The 19,178-nt window shown below is 37.3% G+C and overlaps 2 protein-coding genes and 1 pseudogene across 6 annotated transcripts; 2 read left to right on the forward strand and 1 right to left on the reverse strand.

Annotated features, from left to right (window-relative positions):
- Nucleotides 1–575: 575 nt before the first annotated feature.
- LOC126626240 (phosphoenolpyruvate carboxykinase (ATP) 1-like) lies at nt 576–6,405 on the forward strand. The gene is made up of 13 exons (XM_050295490.1): nt 576–698; nt 1,018–1,327; nt 2,237–2,421; nt 2,824–2,977; nt 3,078–3,162; nt 3,986–4,086; nt 4,340–4,638; nt 4,790–4,963; nt 5,093–5,158; nt 5,289–5,467; nt 5,548–5,717; nt 5,806–5,974; nt 6,069–6,405. Exons 2-13 carry the CDS (start codon nt 1,026–1,028, stop codon nt 6,210–6,212), a joined length of 2,028 nt encoding a protein of 675 aa, XP_050151447.1. The 5' UTR covers nt 576–698; nt 1,018–1,025; the 3' UTR covers nt 6,213–6,405.
- Nucleotides 6,406–6,704: 299 nt separating this feature from the next.
- On the forward strand, nt 6,705–8,186 carry LOC126610733 (phosphoenolpyruvate carboxykinase (ATP) 2-like; annotated as a pseudogene).
- LOC126626326 (uncharacterized) lies at nt 7,134–11,969 on the reverse strand. Of its 5 annotated transcripts, none has more exons than XM_050295642.1 (8): nt 11,571–11,969; nt 11,422–11,489; nt 11,210–11,350; nt 10,651–10,692; nt 10,225–10,364; nt 8,902–9,003; nt 8,663–8,816; nt 7,134–7,252 (listed from the first exon to the last, which is right to left on the reverse strand). In XM_050295642.1, exons 1-7 carry the CDS (start codon nt 11,627–11,629, stop codon nt 8,688–8,690), a joined length of 681 nt encoding a protein of 226 aa, XP_050151599.1. In that variant the 5' UTR covers nt 11,630–11,969; the 3' UTR covers nt 7,134–7,252; nt 8,663–8,687. The 5 variants fall into 5 exon arrangements, with proteins under 5 accessions (XP_050151599.1, XP_050151607.1, XP_050151592.1 ...); XM_050295650.1 differs by lacking the exon at nt 7,134–7,252 and adding an exon at nt 7,259–7,416; XM_050295635.1 differs by lacking the exon at nt 7,134–7,252 and adding an exon at nt 7,469–7,580.
- Between the last annotated feature and the right edge of the window lie 7,209 nt (nt 11,970–19,178).

The following is a 19,178-nucleotide window of genomic DNA, read 5'->3' on the forward strand; positions in this document are numbered from 1 at the left end:
CATATCTAAATTTAAGGAGTCAAAACCATATCCATTTTTCTCTCTCAGTTACCGACCATATTTTTTACCATTTTTTTCTTTTTTCTTTTTAGCAAATTACTAGTTGGATTATGGATATGATTAAAGACCAAGTGTACTTCAGTTGCCTAATTTTACTCATGTCAGAGTGCTACTCAGTCCACTCGTGAGGATAAAGCTGCTGACCAACAACTAATAGGAGCGACTGAAAAGGAATCGACGGATGAAATTGAACCAACCAGCGACTGGTTCCACATCACCAAACATTATTCTTGCGGCAAGATAGAATACGCTACATATTAGCGCTTAAAATGAGAAAACTCCACAAAAACATATGTTTCCAACCAATTAATCAAAAAAGGACAAATGAGGAAACTGCCTCTTAACAATTGGTTAGAAACAGAATGGTGATGGCAGCATGGAATTGCTGCTGGTCTTTATCCTAACCTTTTAGGTGAGCTAAGTACTCGGAGAGATAGGATTTAACCATGGTTAGATTGTAACCAGAGTTCTCCCTCAACCCTATATAAAGACACCCCCTCACCCCTTTTTTGCCTCACCATTTGCTTCTCACCAATTACTCATTACCCTCAACTTTGATGCTCTCTCTCACTCCCTCATTATTTTTCATTTTCCATTAGTCTCCTCTTCATTTTTTTTCCTCCACCTCTCAATTTCTGGTAACTTCCCCCTATAATTTTGTTATTTTCGCGTTTGTATTTTTCTCTAATCATGAGATTAACTCAGAAAAAGTTTTTGTATCATGGCGTGGCGTTATTAGTTTTATGTATCTATTTCTGATCACATAAATATGTGATATGAAAAAAGAAGTAGACACGTAAAAGAGAATAAAAAACCGTTCTAATTGTCATTTGTTACTTTTCTTATCGCGTGATAAAACAGATGAACGCAAAATCTAATTAAGGCTCTATACTAACTACAATTTTATTACACGTAAATCTGACATGAAACTGAATTATGATGATTATTTTGTGGCAGGGAAGAAGATGGCGTCGAATGGGAACGGAGAGTTCAGCTTTGCGAGCGGAAACGGAACGGTGGCAACGGCGGCAAACGGTAACGGAACGGCGAGGAACGGGCTGGCGAAGATCCAGACGCAGAAGAAGGACAATGGAGTGTGTCACGACGACAGTACGCCACCTGTGAAGGCGCAGACGATCGACGAGCTCCACTCGCTGCAGAAGAAGAAGTCGGCACCCACCACCCCAATCAAGGGCACTCAGGGTGGTGCCTTTGCCGTCACCCTCTCTGAGGAGGAGCGACAAAAGCAGCAGCTCCAGTCCATCAGGTATGCACTTGTCGCCACACCCATGCACCCTCGTCACCCTTTCAAGTCCAAATAAATTTTTAGAACTTTTATCTTATTTCAAGTTATTTTGTGGAAAATATTTTAGAACCACACCCCAAAAATTTCATAGCACGCCGTATTGTGATTTAATTGGAATTTACATGCACTTGAGATGCTATAATAACGGTATCTGAAATTAAATTTTATTACAAATTATTGTGTATATTGATTTTTTTTATATATAATATTACTTGATTGCCTTGATATATCATTATTGTTGCGCTCTAGTTGTAACATCTATGAGAGAAACTTTAAATTTTTATTAAATTAGCAAGTGACAGTATCAAAATAAATGTTTTAACTATTCATTTTATCCATTCATCTTCAATAACAGTCTACTTTAACAAACGTTAAATATTTTATTATTAACAATCTATGCCTAACTCCCTGATTTTTCAAAACAACCTTCTCTTTTTTTTTTTCCTTTCTCAAGGTTAAATTTATTATTTTTTAACATTTAACAAGTGAATAGTTTCTCTAAATTTAAAAAGTACATTTTTGTTCATTTTGTTGAGATGAATTTTTGTTGTTTTCAAATGAAGTTTTTCTCATAAATTCCATAGATGGACCCGCAGTACGACCCAGGATTATGTGGGCCCTCCCTCAAGATCAAATGAAATTGGGTTTTTATGGTGTTTTTCAAAGAAAAAATAATCTCCAAATAGTGGGACAGGCCCGTAATTTCCTGCTTGGTTTAATTTTGACAAACAAACAGACCTCGAATTTTCCCGGAAAGTCATATTCCGGGAAAATGGACTTGATGTCACGACCTTGAAAATTCGCATACCTTGGCTTGATTTCCTCGCCTTGTGGTTTTTGATCTGTTTGTGCTGAATCTGTGGGTGGTAGTGCATCTTTGGCATCGCTGACGAGAGAGACGGGACCAAAGGTTGTTCGAGGAGACCCGGCCAAGCAGTCCGATACCCCCAAGGTTTCGTCGCACGTGTCGCACCACCACCACTTCACGCCCACCATTAGCGTCAGTGACAGCGCCTTGAAGTTCACACATGTCCTCTACAACCTTTCTCCAGCTGGTAATACCACCACTATATATGACCATCCTTCACAATTTGCATCAATGGATAGGATAGGATAACGTTGTTTTGCTAGACTTACGTCGTGTCAGACATCTATTTATATAGAATATGTTGTCGATACTTACGTTGCTATACAGTCTAGCATAAGAACACATTTCTCTTTATCAAATAACGGAAACAGATGCATGCAAAGTTTGTCTAGGGTTAGGGTCACGATTTTGACATCTAATTTAACCTATGAGATTTCGAAGTGATTACTCTGTAAATGAGAGTGCCAAACTCTAAATTGAGACTGTGAAAATCGTTACTCTCAATTTATATGCTAAACTGATTGAGGTAGGACCCTGAACATTAGGGGTTTTTTTATTGATGTTTGGTTTTGGGTGGTATGCGGTGCAGAGTTATATGAGCAGGCAATAAAGTATGAGAAAGGGTCGTTCGTTACGTCAACCGGCGCGCTAGCAACTCTTTCTGGAGCCAAGACTGGTCGCTCTCCAAGAGACAAACGCGTCGTCAAGGATGACACCACCCGGGACGACCTTTGGTGGGGAAGGTAATAACTAATTATAATTACTGCCGCCCGCATTTTTCACTTTTACCTTTTGTTACTGTGTGTAATTATACATAGACGCGGTGGTTATTTTCATCTGTAGCGGCTCACCTAACATTGAAATGGACGAGCATACGTTCATGGTCAACAGAGAAAGAGCTGTGGATTACTTGAATTCTTTGGACAAGGTCTTTACTTTTTCTCTTTTTTTTTTCTTTTTTTTCCTGCTAAGAAACGACGAATTTATAGGTAATAAGTTTCAAAATTTGACTCGTGTTTATTCAATACCACGTCATTATATTAGAAACTAGATTTACTTGTATTTTATAAAACAGGTAAAAAGAGTTGCCTGGTTTAGAATATTTACATGTTGAGGAAAAAGATTGGTGGTGGAAAAATGCATGCATGTTCGTATCCTTGGAATATATTGCTTTTAGGAGATAGTGATGCGTGGGTGGTGGCATCTCCCTTGTCCTTTTCCACAACTTGGCCAAGATTTCATTGGGAGTAGCAATGTTATCGATATTATCGGTTACAATTATCCGCATAATTTACTCATACATGTTTGAGCGGTGCTCTGTATTTTATCATATGCTTGCTGTGTTGTACTCGACCTCGTCACTACTTCACTGGGAAAGAAGGAATTATTCATAAAGAACATGCATTAATACCAGTCAACTGTTCACTTTGTTGAGAAATTATTGTTTGGCACTGAAACACCGCATAGATATATTACAACACGTTATGATGCATTGATAATTTAATACCAGTCAGACTGTTCCCTACAGTCCATACTGTTATGATGTTTACAAATATGTAAAATAGCTTAATGAACTAAGAAAGTAGCTGAAAAAATGTCTTTGTTTATAAGATGGGAAAAATGTTTGGGGGAAGAAATTAGTTGTTGAGTACGGATAGATAATTTGTGTATAGCTATATTCTTTTTCGTACCTTGTTGATTAAGAAGCGAGTGGCGGGGAGTAAGGGTGATTGACATTTTGATATTTACAGGTCTTTGTAAATGATCAATTTTTGAATTGGGATCCAGAAAACAGAATCAAAGTTCGGGTCGTGTCTGCCAGGGCTTATCACTCATTGTTTATGCACAACATGTAAGTAAAGCTTAGGAGTTTTTATGAACAATTTGCTTCCTCTGCAGTGTATATTTCTGTATACGTTCCTTCCTCCTTTGGGTAAGCCTGCCAGATAAGTCCTCTTAACGTTGCGTATGAGTTTTGACATGTAATCTTTTCCGAGTATTACCTATGTATCGTCCCTAAGCACGTAGGTTTCCGTCTAGGTAGGTGAAAACATGTGTGATATTAGCTTAGTGTGCGTACAATTCTATAACTCGATGGGTCGCAGGTGTATCCGACCCACTCCTGAAGAGCTGGAGAATTTTGGTACTCCGGACTTCACTATATACAATGCCGGCCAGTTCCCATGTAATCGTTACACCCACTACATGACATCCTCTACTAGCATAGACCTTAATCTTGCTAGGAGGGAAATGGTCATCCTCGGCACCATGTACGCTGGGGAAATGAAGAAAGGTCTTTTCAGTGTCATGCATTATCTCATGCCTAAGCGACAAATCCTATCCCTGCATTCTGGCTGCAATATGGGGAAAGATGGAGATGTTGCCCTTTTCTTTGGATTGTCAGGTATAGTATCATCATTAGATCACGGTTGTCGTCTTGCTCTCGCAGCCATATGATATGTGCCCACTTACTCTCTCTCGCTCTATGTTAGCTATGACAGTTTAATTGTTTCTTATGGATGCTATTTGCCTTTTCTTTTCATTTTACTATTTAGGTACTGGAAAGACGACTCTGTCTACGGATCACAATAGGTACTTGATTGGAGATGATGAACACTGCTGGACTGAGAACGGTGTGTCAAATATCGAAGGTGGTTGCTACGCCAAGTGCATTGACCTGTCAAGGGAGAAAGAACCTGATATTTGGAACGCCATCAAGTTTGGCGCTGGTAATATATCACCTTGATTTCTTGGATATGTGGATATGATAGAATCAAGATGATGAAGAAGTAATAGTGTTTAATTTGTTTGGTCTTTTGAATTCGACTTGAATTTATCGATTTTTTCTTTATTGGCAGTGTTGGAAAACATCGTGTTTGATGAGTATACACGAGAGGTGGACTATTCTGACAAATCTGTTACAGGTAAATATCAATTGTTTTCATCCTAAAATTCACACAATTTGAGTTTGAATCTCATACGGTGATTGATTATGCTTATACATAATTCTGATGGACCATATAATATATTGAGCTGTTTTTCTTCTGGTTGCAGAGAACACTCGTGCAGCTTATCCCATCGAATACATTCCCAATGCAAAGATACCATGCGTTGGTCCACATCCAAAGAATGTCATACTTTTGGCATGCGATGCATTTGGTGTGCTCCCTCCTGTGAGCAAGTTAAACCTTGCTCAGACCATGTACCACTTCATCAGTGGCTACACTGCTCTGGTAAATTCAACTTCTCTATTTGTACTCGTGAACACATAAATTTCGGTTACTATATTAACTAATTGTTGATAAATTTATAGGTTGCTGGAACTGAAGATGGTATCAAGGAGCCAACAGCAACATTCTCAGCATGCTTCGGTGCAGCATTTATAATGTTGCATCCTACTAAGTATGCAGCAATGCTGGCTGAGAAGATGCAGAAGCACGGTGCAACAGGATGGCTGGTTAACACTGGCTGGTCCGGTGGAAGGTATATGTGCATTCAATTATCATCATAATTTTAAAGAATCATTTCCGTGAGAAAATCTTAACCAAACAAACATCCTTCTTTCCTGCAGCTATGGATCCGGAAAGCGCATTAAGTTGCCCTACACCAGGAAAATCATTGACGCCATCCACTCCGGCAGCCTCTTAAATGCGAAGTACAAGAAGACTGAAGTGTTTGGACTTGAAAGCCCCACTGAGGTCGAGGGAGTGCCTTCAGAAATACTGGATCCAATGAACACTGTAAGTTGGTTTTCTCTTTATATACCGTTTCCCTGTTCATTCGGTCTTGACCTTCATCATTAATGTGATATCCGAATCTTATATATGGTTGCAGTGGTCGGACAAGAATGCATACAATGAAACTCTGATGAAGCTAGCTGGCCTCTTCAAGAGGAACTTTGAGACTTTCACAAACTACAAGATTGGGAAGGACAACAAGCTGACCGAGGAGATACTTGCGGCTGGACCAAATTTCTAAAACCTTGGCAGAAAAGGAGAGTAACTAGAAACTCTAGGGAAGCTTGGGGGTCAAGGCAATTGATGGAAATAAGAATTGGACAGATTCAGAAGTAGGCGTATTGTTATTCTATTTATTAGATATGCTAAATGGTTCTTTTGTACTTTTTTATGTCCTATTAATATATATAATCAAAGGAGGTTGTTTCTCTCAATTTCCTTCCCCTCTCATTTTCTTCAAAATTCATCTGTTTCGAAGTTAATTTGACAATCTGGACACAAATTTAAATGGAAACAAAGAAAAGAAGGCAGTTTCCAGTCACCAATTTACAAAATTGAGTAGTTTTGGACAGTATTTAGAAGTTATAATAGAATGCCTACTATATTCTAGCTAAGGGGCACCTGACTCTCAACTTATATTTTTCTCAGACTGATGCGAGCTCCGTCTTAGACTCAAATCTTATATTGAAACTCAAATATTTTAATTTCACTCAAAAAGTATTTCAAGTTTCCGATGCATTGGAGACAAAAAAAATGTAATATTTGGACTCAAGTACATTTCACTTTTGTAGGAGCCAAGCAATCAAATCCTTTAGCAATTAACCCAAACCTGGGAAAGTGGAGCTAAAATGTGCATGCAACATGCATATCTCACTACAATGATCAAATAACTTGTGGACAGGAGAAAATCAAAGGATGTGATGTGAGACTTGGAGCTCAAGATTTCAGTGGCTATAAAAAGCCAGTGGACTCACTACCATCAAAAGTGAGTGGAGAATGTATGACACACTATATATACTCTGTATTTTATCGATTTTTTAAAATATGACCTCCTCCCTCATTGGTAGCAAGCGAAGATGGTGTCGTACTTCTCAACAGGGTACAAGATCATTGTTTGTGTCTTGAATTTTCAATTTGCAGGCCTTCCTAAATGATCAATTGTTGAATTGGGATAATGCGATCCACAAAACAAAATCAAAATACGAATCTTGTCTGCCAGGGCTTTCCATTCATTGTTCATGCACAACATTCAAGTTTTGAGGTATGTTCCACGTCGGAAACCTGCGCGAAGATACATAAGACTCACGAACGATTGATTTTGATGTCATTGTAAAACTCGTGCATGAGCTTCATTTGTGTACATTTGCAGGTGTATCCCACCCACTCCTAAAGAGCCGGAGAATTTCGGAACTCCAGACTTCACCATCTAGTGCCGGACAGTTTCCCTGCAATCGTTACACTCAACACGTGACATCCTCTACCAGCATAGACATCAATCTTGCTAGGAAAGAAATGGTCATCCTCGGATCCATAGACGCTGGGCCTCTTCAGCTTTATGCATTATCTCATCCCTAGGCGACAGATCCTCTCCCTACATCCTGGTTGCAATCTGGGGAAAGACGAGGATGTCGTGCTCTTGTTTGGATTGTCGGGATATAGAACCAACTGATGTTTAATCGTAGAGTGCATGCTAAGAGGCTAGTTGGTTCTGATAAATGTTTGCTAACATGTTTGAATAATTAGGTACAAGAAAGACAACTCTGTCAACGGATCACAACAGGTTCTTAATTGGAGACGATGAACACTATTGGAGCGAGACTGGTGTATCAAACATCGAAGGTGCTTGCTATACCAAGTGCATCTCTCAAGGGAGAAGGAGCCTGACATTTTCAATGCCATCAAGTTTGGGGCAGTGTTGGAAAACCTCTGTTCGACGAGCATGCCCGGGTGGTGGATTATTCAAACGAATCACTTACAGGTAATGAGAGAGAGTGAAAATCATTTCTCATATCCAATCGTGCAGCCTACCCCCATCGAATACATTATTATCATCCGTATTATTGAGTAATTACAAGGTTGCTGGAACCGAAGAGGGTATTAAGGAGCCACATGCAACATTTTCAGCTTGCTTTGGGGCATCATTTTTATGTTGCATCCCACCAAGTATGCAGCAATGTTGACTGAGAAGATGCAGAAGCATGTTTCAAATGTCTAATTTGATTTGGGTCAATGACTTTCAAATTGGAATTGGTAAGACTAGGAAGTTCCCATTGGACTTGCCTCTCTCACTCTCTCTCTCTCATTTTGTTTTTCGGGTTTCGCTGTGGTCGGACAAGAATGCATACAATGAGACACCGATGAAGTTGGCTGGTCTATTCAAGAACAACTTTGAGACCTTCACTAACTATCAGATTGGTGAGGAAAACAAGCTAACAGAAGTGGATACTAGCAGCAGCCAGTCGCAATTTCTAACTGCCGGCAAAACTAAACTATCACCTAATTTTGACACATGGGTTTTGGGATGGTCAATGGATTGTAAATTACACTACCCTTGTAAACTAATATTCAATATAATGAAGGTTTTATTTCCTTGTTAAAGAAAAAGCTAAATTTTTTTAAAAGTTCTATTTATAATTTTGTGAAATAAACTAAATTATGACAATTAATTTAACAATCTGACAGTAAGCAAACCTTGGCATTCAGATTTCCGCAACATTTAGGGAATAAGTTTCCAAGCATAATCCTTAATTTCGCTATTTATGAACGGACGCAAAGACCACATCAGGCAGTAGCTCTCTAATTCTCCTGAAGATGACTTGAGATTAAGTGCAGAGACGATCCTCTCCTGCATCAAGTTGTTACATTGGATGTTTTAAAAGTTCATACGAAGGGCACAGATAATGGGTATTCAGGGTGAGAGCTTTAATTACCTGCATCATATAGTCTTGCTTGACCATACTGTAAATGACACCCATCACGACAGCATAATCGGTAACTTCATTTCTTTTGGGATGGGATGACGTAAATTCCTCCTATAGAAGTTAGGCATCATTAAGAGGTGTTTCGAATTTATCATCAACCATAAGAAATCAGAATTGGTGTAACAATTTTACTGAGCAGTATGCAAATCTGAACTAGGAACGGAATACTTAGTGTGGAATGAACATTCAGAAAGAAAAGAAAAAAGGAGAGAAAATTAGGTAATGGAAAGATCAGCCAAATATCTTAGAACTCAAAGATATAGCTCCCTCATTCCCGGAAAATCTTACACTTTCTTAATCATAATATTTTGCGACAGAAATATGCATTCAACAGTTCTATGTACCGCTCCTCTTCCCATTTTGATCAGGAAATGAATAGAAAAACTTGTAAAATAAAGGATAATCTGGAAATCAGAGATATTAAGGATTGACCTTCAAAATAGGCAAGCAGTGAAGTAAAAACTGTAAAGAAAGGAGGATATTTAAGCTGGATACACAGTATAAATGTTGTACTAAGAATTTTGTAGTGAAAGGAGACATCTGAATGATGGATCATATAACTTTGACTGAAACTCTGCAGATTAAACCATGCTTATTGGCAAGTGCAGGCACTCTGATTTTCAATAACAGTAAAGATTGCAGAAAATCTCCAACCCGATAAAATTACAAAGACAGTGACTCCTTAAACACCAAAGCTACAAAGAAGCAAACATGTTTCAGCTAAAACCCTAACAAAATTCAAAGCATACAATTATCAGAGTAATTTAGTGATACATTCAAATCAGTGATAACCATTGATACATGTGTCTGTGCGTATACGGGTACAAATACAACAGAAATGTACGGACAATTGGACATAAGTCCAATGATGGGCAACGATAATTACTGAACTCGGAGGCAGGGAGGGTAGATGATACAATGCTGATAATTGTACAAATAATCTATCGATATTGATTGCCAAGTGTCATGTAGTCATTGGTTTAGTTGTTTAGTGTTTGTTAGATGGACATTAGGAGTTGGTTATAGCTGTTATAGCTAACCTTAGCTTGCGAGTCAGGTATTAATACTTGTCATCTGTGCAATGCAAGGTGATTTGTGATTTTGTAAACATTGGTATTCAGTAATACAGAGAAGTATTAGCATACAAGTGCAAAGGTTAGAACAGAGTTCTATTAGGAAAAGGAACAAACAGAGATGAAACATATCAGAACTGAATGTACAAACAGCGTCAAGATATTCCTTGGGATAAGAGAAAAGAAGGTTAAAGACTACCTTGTCACCGTTGCATGCTTCTTCATTCAACCTGTCCGCAAAACTGTCACCCTGAAAGTCGAGTAAATTTCCCATTGCAGTTCGCATTGCACCATTTACATCCTCCAAGAGGCATTCAAGTTCATTAAGTACGTTTCTGCCTACAACAGCACTTGCATTCATAAACAAAAATTTCAAGAGTACATCAAGTGTGAGATTGCATCAAGTAGGGAAATGTACCATTAACAAACTACAAACTGCAACATACATCAAACATTCAAACTACAAACTGCAACACACGAGATACGAAAGAACTACTACTACTACGAACAGATAAAACAGCTCATTGATGTAAAGGCATCACCCCTTCACTTTCCTTTTAACAAGATTCTTTTGTGATATATAATAAAAGAAACAAATAATGACAATTTCGGAAAGACATGTTACCTTTACTTAGATGGTCACAAAGTCCAAGTTGGCATGTATGCACTTCTCTACACGAATTTCACCATGTATAAGAAATACATCACGTTCATAGTCCAGACCAATAACGTATCAGAAAGTGGCAAAACTCAAAGTAAGGGAACAACACCATACAAAAACAAAGGATAGTAATTCAAGGGCAGATATAAGAAAAACATGCTCATTAGTTAGATACCCGGTAAATCAACTCTACAAATTATCAGCCAATTACAAACAAACTGTCACTACAGCAGGATAAAAGAGCATAAGTACGATCAATGGCCTTTAACCGATATCCAATTTTTTTTATGGGGAACCGAATTCAAATGAAGAGAAAGAAGAGACTATCAATCTCTCAACTCATTCCAATTATTTCCAGTAAATTGTGAAAAATAACAGTTTTAACAAATAATTAAGCATATTTCGATAACATTATAAATCTTTGCTGATATAAAACTGATAAGAGCTTGAGAGGGTCTCAACACTCAGTTATCTAATCAACAATCCAAAGAAAGCATAAGAATATATACAGAATTGCACTCACACTTGCTTATATTTCGTCTGCCATCATCAGCGTTGAGACATCCAGCTTCAACATATGACTTAACCTTCTTTGTTTCATTACCTCGGATTATGTTTTTAACCAAATCCAATGTCTCATCTATCCGAGGTCGTCGAAGAAACTCTACAAAAACAAAAATATTACTTACTAAGAAACTAAATCAAATTTGAAACAAAACCCAGAATGCTACTTACCCAGCCCCTGCTGAAAGTTGACGAGTAATGTGCTTCCGGTGGCCACCAACTCGTCAAAATTGCTAAGTCTGCAAGATTGATGAATTTTAAAGATTGCCCAGATGAAAAAGTGAATTTCTTCCGGTAGTAAAAGACCAAAGCAGAGTTACCTGGCCATGAAATCTTTGAACCAATTGAAAATTTTGTATTCGAATTCAAAATTTGACATCGGCAATGAACTGAAGAAGTAAGGAGAAGAACTGAACAAGGAAGAAGTACAAAAAAAAAGTGTGGCAGAGGTCTGAGAGTGAAGGTTCGATATGAGCTGAGAGCTTTTGATGCAGGCCACGTCGTTCTGGGATTGCGTCTGAAGGGATGTAATTAGGACGCCATTAAAAAAGCTTCGAGCTTTGTATCAGCCACTGCTATCTTTTGGATTGGGGATTTTGCGGTAAATGGAGGTTAGGGTTTTGCAGCGGTGGTGAAATTAGCACCGTCCAGCGCCCCATGAACCCTACCTAAGCCCTACGCTGCTGGTCATGTGCGAATTAATTCTTAATGCATTTCAAAGTTAAGAAATTACGTGTAGACTTGCGGAGTCTGTTTCAGTCTAGATCATGATTTTCATTACAAAAAATAGACAATTTTTATTTTTTTTTTATATTTTTTTTTAATAAATTTTAAGAGACTTATTGAGTACTGAACACATATTCTAAGCTTGTTTCCCACATTTTCATTATGTTCTACTATTTTAAACCTATAATCATTTTATTTTGTAGTTTTTGTTATCTCAATAGAATTATATATTTTTATGTATAAATCAATACTTATTTAGATGATATATAATAATGTATTTGAACTCGCCTAATTCCCTTAGGCCTCCGCCTAAGCGCTAAGCTCCGCACCTAGGCACGAAGCTTCAGCTAAATTAGCTACTAGATCCGTCCATCCTAACAAATAAAATAACAATGCGCATTAATATATCACAACCACAGTCAGCATATATCCAAATTCTAATCAATAAATAAAATAAATGGTTCAAAAATCTGAGCATTCAGCATAGAAGTATCGTGTATTTGAACTAGGAAGCAAATAAAAACCAGCTCGTTTCTAAACTAGGAGAATATAAGTAGCCCCACCCCCACAAAGATAATACAAACATAAAAGCTGGAACCTACATACAAGATTTTTCAACACTTACTTGTCGCGCTTGCGCTTGTATGCTAAACCTTTAAAAGTTGCTCGAGCATCAGCAAGTTCAAGAAAAACAACCTGAAGAATAATAATTCAAGAAAATAATTAGTAGAGAATCACTCTTTAACAACACAGCATCATAGTAGACTAATATGATCAGTAATCTAGAAGTTTCTTCCTCTCTGCAGTATAAAAAGATTGGGAGAACAAAAGTACATAATGAGGCATGATCAACCAAGTGTCAAAGAGTAGTTGAAAAACTCAACTAATTAAAAAACCAAAAGCAAAGTGTCAAATTTCCTAAAACGTTACAAAACTACTCTCTTCTACTCTCCTTGCCCAAACTGCGGCTTAATCAAGTGCACCACAACACATTTATTCAATTATTCTTCTCACTTATTAGTAAATAGTGGAGCTCTCATATTTGGCATTAGTTAAGGAGTGGAACCAGGAAAAAGGATTAATTTGCATTTAAATGTACATGATCGTAGACTAAATATTGATGTCATCAAACTGGTTTGAACCAAAAGCGTCAGTATTTGAAATTGAATCATAAAAACTTAAACAGTTAGGGTCTGGCAAACCTACAGACTTTGTAACCTCATGTCTCAATGATAGGATGCTATGTCAATTAGTTTAGTCATCTTGATGAGTAAGCATCTTATTTGTCAATTAGCTAACTAACAGTTAATTATGTGATTAGCAATTAGTTAATTCATGGGTCTTTAGCTGAACTTGCAGCCAGCTATATATAGTTGAGTTAAGTGAATGATATGCGAGAGTTCTTAAATGTGATTCTGTTTCTCTTTCAGTGTCAAGGTTTAAACAAGGTTCTTTTACTCTACATAGTAGGCTATAATGGAATCAGGAAAGTTGATCATCTAAAACATTTTGACTGAACTAACAATATCGTTAGCAATTAAAACTTAAAACCCTAAATTAAATTTCAAAAGGAAGACATAAATTAGATTTCAAAACACTAAATTAATTACCTAATTTGGGGTGAGAGTGAGACTCGGACTCGGTGTGGTGGTGAGAGAGATCGCGAGAAAGAGTGGTGACTGTGTGGTGAAGGAAGGTTGGAGAGTCAGAGACGATAGTATGGTGTGGTGGTGGGCCGGTGGCTGGCCAGAATTCGACACAGGCATATGAGATGAGGGCTCAGTAAGGGAGGCTCAGGGGCTGCGCTTCGAGTTCGATGGGTGGAATCAATCAATGGAACTGAACTACGGAAGTGAAATGGGATCTGACTTAAAAAAAATGAACATCATAGATTAAATCCAAAACAATGAACGGTTGAAATAATTCTCTTGTAATTAAAAATAATATATATATATATATATATGTCTACTAATTAATAAAACACTCATTGTCAACCAAAATCTTATGAAATTACCAGTTTAACCCACTAATTAAGACAAAACATGAATAAGAAATATGAGGCAGAAATGTAATTTCACACAACCAAATTTTGTTATTTTTTTTCAAAGCCTTAGTATATGTAATCCTAACATATCTCTAATTAAAAATTAAAAATTAAAAAAAATAAAAACTTTCCACTTCGACATTCTCTATCACTCTCTTCCTCTTTCCTTCTGTCACAGCCCGTCCCGAGATTTTATTTATCGAGGTTGTGAAATGACGAAATTTATGTGTGTGACATATTATTGAACAATGCATATTTCCCTAAGTTTTGGAAAGTTTGAACTTTGATTAAAGGTTGTATGTATTTTGTGTGGTTAGGGACTTAAGAAAAATTGATGGTGATTGTTTTGGGATGGACCACACACACGGGACACTTTCTCCTTCCCCGTGCCCTCTCTCTCTCTCCTCTTTCTCTGTCACTCTTCTCTCTCTCTTCCTTCGAAATTGTACGGACCACACCCAAGGACCATCAAAACTTCATGGATCGAAGTGGAGATTAGCACCATTGTGTTCGTGAGTGCCCTACGAACTCAAAGGTACCATTTTCAGGTAAGAAACCCTTCGTTTTCACGTTGAAAACTCAAGGTCCGAATTGAGTACTATTCATGAACTTTGTAATGGTTGGTTTTTAGGACAATCCAAGCTCATAGTGAGCTCTAGGAAGTTCCCACGAAGCTCGGGGACGTTCGTTTGGAAGTTTTGGACGTCGGGACACCCTAGTTCGAAGGTGGCTGGTTTTGGTGAAGTTTCCCGACGTGATTTTCGAAGGTTTTGAGGCTCCAAAGAGGTATAGCCTTCTTCCCCTCATGATTTAGGACATTTTGGTGAAAATTTTATGGAAAATGGTTGAGAATCGAACGAGAAAATGGCGATTACAGGTCTGCCCAGTTTCCGGGGCCGGCGAGTTTTTCCTGCGACTGGAGGTTGGGGATGATGCGCGTGGGGGTCGCGTGGACCCGTGCCTATTCCGGCGCGTGCAGCCTCGAAATTTTTTTCTAAAAATACCTCGACGTCTATGACGTCGAGTAGGTCACTTTGGTATATTCATATACCCAAATTGAGCATCGTTTAAGAAGTTATTATGAATTGTCGGTTATGTGCTTTAATTAACGTTTTTATAGTTGTTTCGCATATATGTGATACCTATCCCGAAGATGAGCGCATCAAGGGACGTCACGGGGGTTACGACCCTTCGACCTATCAGTGAATGGGTAGTTATTTTCTGTTATTACCTATATACTACTGAATTTCCCATAAATTGAATTTAAATAAAAGTATGTTTTTAAAATGCCATGCATGCATATTATGAATTATATGAATTAGTAATTGATGCATATATATATGAAATGGTGTTGTGGACGCACAAGTGAGTATCAGGTGAGTTTTATGTTATTCATACGATTTATTGTAATGTGAATTGTGTTGAGAGCTCATAACCTGCACCCCTAGTATTAGTGTTTATAATATTCACCGCACCGCACGCTCACCTTGGATCCAAGTAGGTGCATGTCGTACAGACCATGAGAGGGTTCCGACATGCTAGTCGTACAGATCACTAGAGGTGGTTCCGACTGGTAGGTGACCTTAGATTATGTGCACTGATGATTGATGAGGGAAGCACTAGAGCGTATTATTACACCATTCTTGTCGTACAGACTACTTCAGGTAGTTCCGACTTATATGCAGAGTAATGCCCTACAGGTCACCGTGGTGACTCTGGTTGGTTTAGATATTGAGCTATGGAATTAACCGTACAGGACCAACTGCAGGGTCTCCGACTGATTCATTATGTCACCTGTTATTAGGGGTGGATTTTTTTGCCAAATTGCCATGCCAACCGAATTGCCAACCGTGCCATACCGATTTTGTGCCAATTTTTTTGTACCAATCGGTAATGGTACGGTATTGTACCGTACCGAAATTTCATGGTACGGTATTGGTAATGGATATCATTACCACGGTATTACCGTACCATATCGAAAATACAATATAATTTATAATTTATAATTTATATAATACATAATTATATAACACATATTTATAATATTCCAATAATTTGAAAATAAAACCCTACTTATATTAGCATTGTTGTTGGTGACTTTGATATCTTAAAATTGTGGAAATCAAACACAAAAGAGTTCCTAATTCTTTCACAAATAGCCAAAATATCTTTGTAACCCCCACTTCTACTGTTGCTAGTGAAAATGCATTTAGTCTAGGGAGGAGGGTTGTGAACCCTTTTAGGGTATTCTTGACTCCTAAAATAATTGAGGCACTAGTGTGTCCTAGTGGTTGGCTGAGGGCAGGTGAAGTAAACTTCTACAAGGACCAACGGAAGATATGCTTCAATTTTACAAGGAAATAGAAGAAGAGAAAACAAGAAAGATATGCTTTAATTTTTTTAGTAAATTTGTTATTAAATGGTTTTCAACTTTAATTCTTCTTGCTACTAATTAATATGTTTTCTTTGTTTGTAATGTAAGCTTGATACAAACTCAATCTTCTACAAGTTCAATGCCTCTTCCAAAATCTTCGACATCTCAAGCTTGAATAACTGATCAATGAATTCTCCTTCTTGAAGTTTACTTCCAATTTTCATTTGGTTTGAAACTTTAATTTCTATTTGGATTGTTAACTTCTATTTGTTTTGGTTCGTAACTTCTATTTGGATTGTAAGCTTAATTTTCATGATGAATCTTGATGCTTCATTTGAATTATTATGTGTGTGAATTGTGAATGATGAATAATAAATGAATTTAATCTATAATGTATGAGATAAAGGTACAAAAAAATAAGTTTTGCCCTTGAATTGGGTTAAAAAAACAAAAACATATTTTGTCCCAAAACAAAATGGCAATTACCATTGCCATACCATGCCAACCAAACTTTTGGCAATACCGAACTTCGGTATACCGAAAGTTTGGTACGGTAATGGTAATAGATTTTACCAAACCGAAAGTTTGGTACGGTAATTGGTACAAGGGTTTTGGTACGGTAACCGTACCGAACCCACCCCTACCTGTTATATTGATGCATTCTTAATCTGTTATTGACATTTATGGCATGACATATTTTCTGGGTTTTGATAAAGAATTGTGATTTGAGATATATGAAGATTATATGCATATTATGTTATTTTCTGGGAAAGTATACAGGTTTTACAGTGAGAGGTTAGAAATGTTTTAAATGAAATGATTTTCGAAAAGTTTTGTTTTACTGACCCACTCAATTTTGTTTTGCGCCCCTCCAGGTTCTAGTTAGCAGCGTTGGTGGCCCACGAGGATTTCCACGGCATTCTGACAGACTACTCATGTAGGACTCACCTTCGGGTGTTGTAATTCAGTAATGTACCTACTTGACTGCACCTTGTACTTAGGCTTTGAATATGTGTGTTTCACACTTTAACTTACTCTAGCACGTTACTTGGTTATTATTGCTAGTATTTGGTTTTTGTTTATTCGTATTTCTCTTATCTATTGCTTCCGCGTCGCACTTTTGGTTACGTCACGCCCACGTGACAGCCATCACGCATTTATTCTAGGATCGGGGTGTGTCACCTTCTATTTCAAAAATAAAAAATAAAAAAATTTATGCGTGCCCATATGCTAGTATATATAATATTTATTTTCAGTTCGGTATGAGAATACTGAAAATATGAAGATGCAAAACCAAATCTCATACCGAAAATTTCAGTTTGGTTCGGGATGACATACTGAAAATTTTGGAAATTTTGGTTTGGAATTTTTTTGATTTGGTTTGGGATTTTTGGGGTTTTTTTTCTAATCACCCGACTAGCGTTTAGAGCAACTCCACCCTTGGAGCCTTGGAGTCCTCCCCCCAGGCAATCTACTATTCAATCCACCTTGTGAACAGTAACTGTCATAATGAACAGTAACTGCCTTTTGCATCTTCACCCTTGCACTTGAATAGCCCTGCCAATAAGCAATAAAATATTTATTAATTATTTTTTTTACAAAATAAATTTATTTGTAATTTCGGATAAGATATTTTAAATCGTTCTCGTTGCGTCACGTGTTATTTACCCAAAACGACTATTATTGGTCATAGATTTCGATAAGATTTTTATCGAATGTCATCGTGCCACGTGTCGTTATCTTTTCAAAATATTTGAGGATAGATTTCGATCAGATTTTAAATCATTCTCGTTGCACCACGTGTCATTATCCGAAAAGATAATTGTTGGTGATGGATTTCGATAAGGTTTTTATCCAATGCCGTCGTGCCAGGTGTTGTTATCTTTTCAGAATTTTTTAGGATAGATTTCGATCAGATTTTTAACGAATGACGGCATGCCACGTGACACTATCTACAACCTAATTATTTCAGAATCCTCCATATAGTCCATCATCCATTCTTTTAAATCTCACACCAATTTTCTCAATATCTATATCATTATTCATAGTTTCTGCTTCTTTCTTCACCAAATCAAAATCTGTATCATTATTCATTGTTTCTACTTACAATGTCTTCTTCTTCAAGCATGATGTGGGAAATCGATCAAGAAGAGGAAGAATTGTTTAACCAATCTGAAGGAAATTTCAATCTCCATATAGCCCAGAAGGAAGAGGATGATGATGAGGAGTGGAGAAGGAGAGATGACGAAGCAAGAATGGCCAGAAACTCACATTCTCGTCGAGTCATCCAAGCTGTGGCTCAGATATGCAGGCCCACCCGTTCCAAAAACCTTGTTAGAAGCAGGCAACAACGAGGTGAGGAGCTGTTGGACGATTATTTTTTGTTTTGGTTTTGGCACCATACCAAGCTTGTGCTTGAATTAGCTACATAATGGGGGAGAAGAAATAATTATAATCAAAGTAGGTAACAAATAAATAATACAAACAAATAATTATAATTAAAGTATGTAACAAATAAATAATACAAACAAATAATTATAATTAAAGTAGGTAACAAATAAATAATACAAACAATTAATTATAATTAAAGTAGGTAACAAATAAATAATACAAACAAATAATTACAATGTAAATTTGGGTATAGTACAAACAAATAAATAATATATTATTACCTGATCCGTGTAATTTTTCCCACTTCGAAGATTACTACTAGCTTGTCCCAAGGCGTCTCTCCAAATAGTAAACGATTGGCTAAGTAATTTCCAACGACTAGACAACGATTCT

This window comes from Malus sylvestris, chromosome 1 (genome assembly GCF_916048215.2).
Source record: "Malus sylvestris chromosome 1, drMalSylv7.2, whole genome shotgun sequence".
Lineage (NCBI taxonomy): Eukaryota > Viridiplantae > Streptophyta > Magnoliopsida > Rosales > Rosaceae > Malus > Malus sylvestris.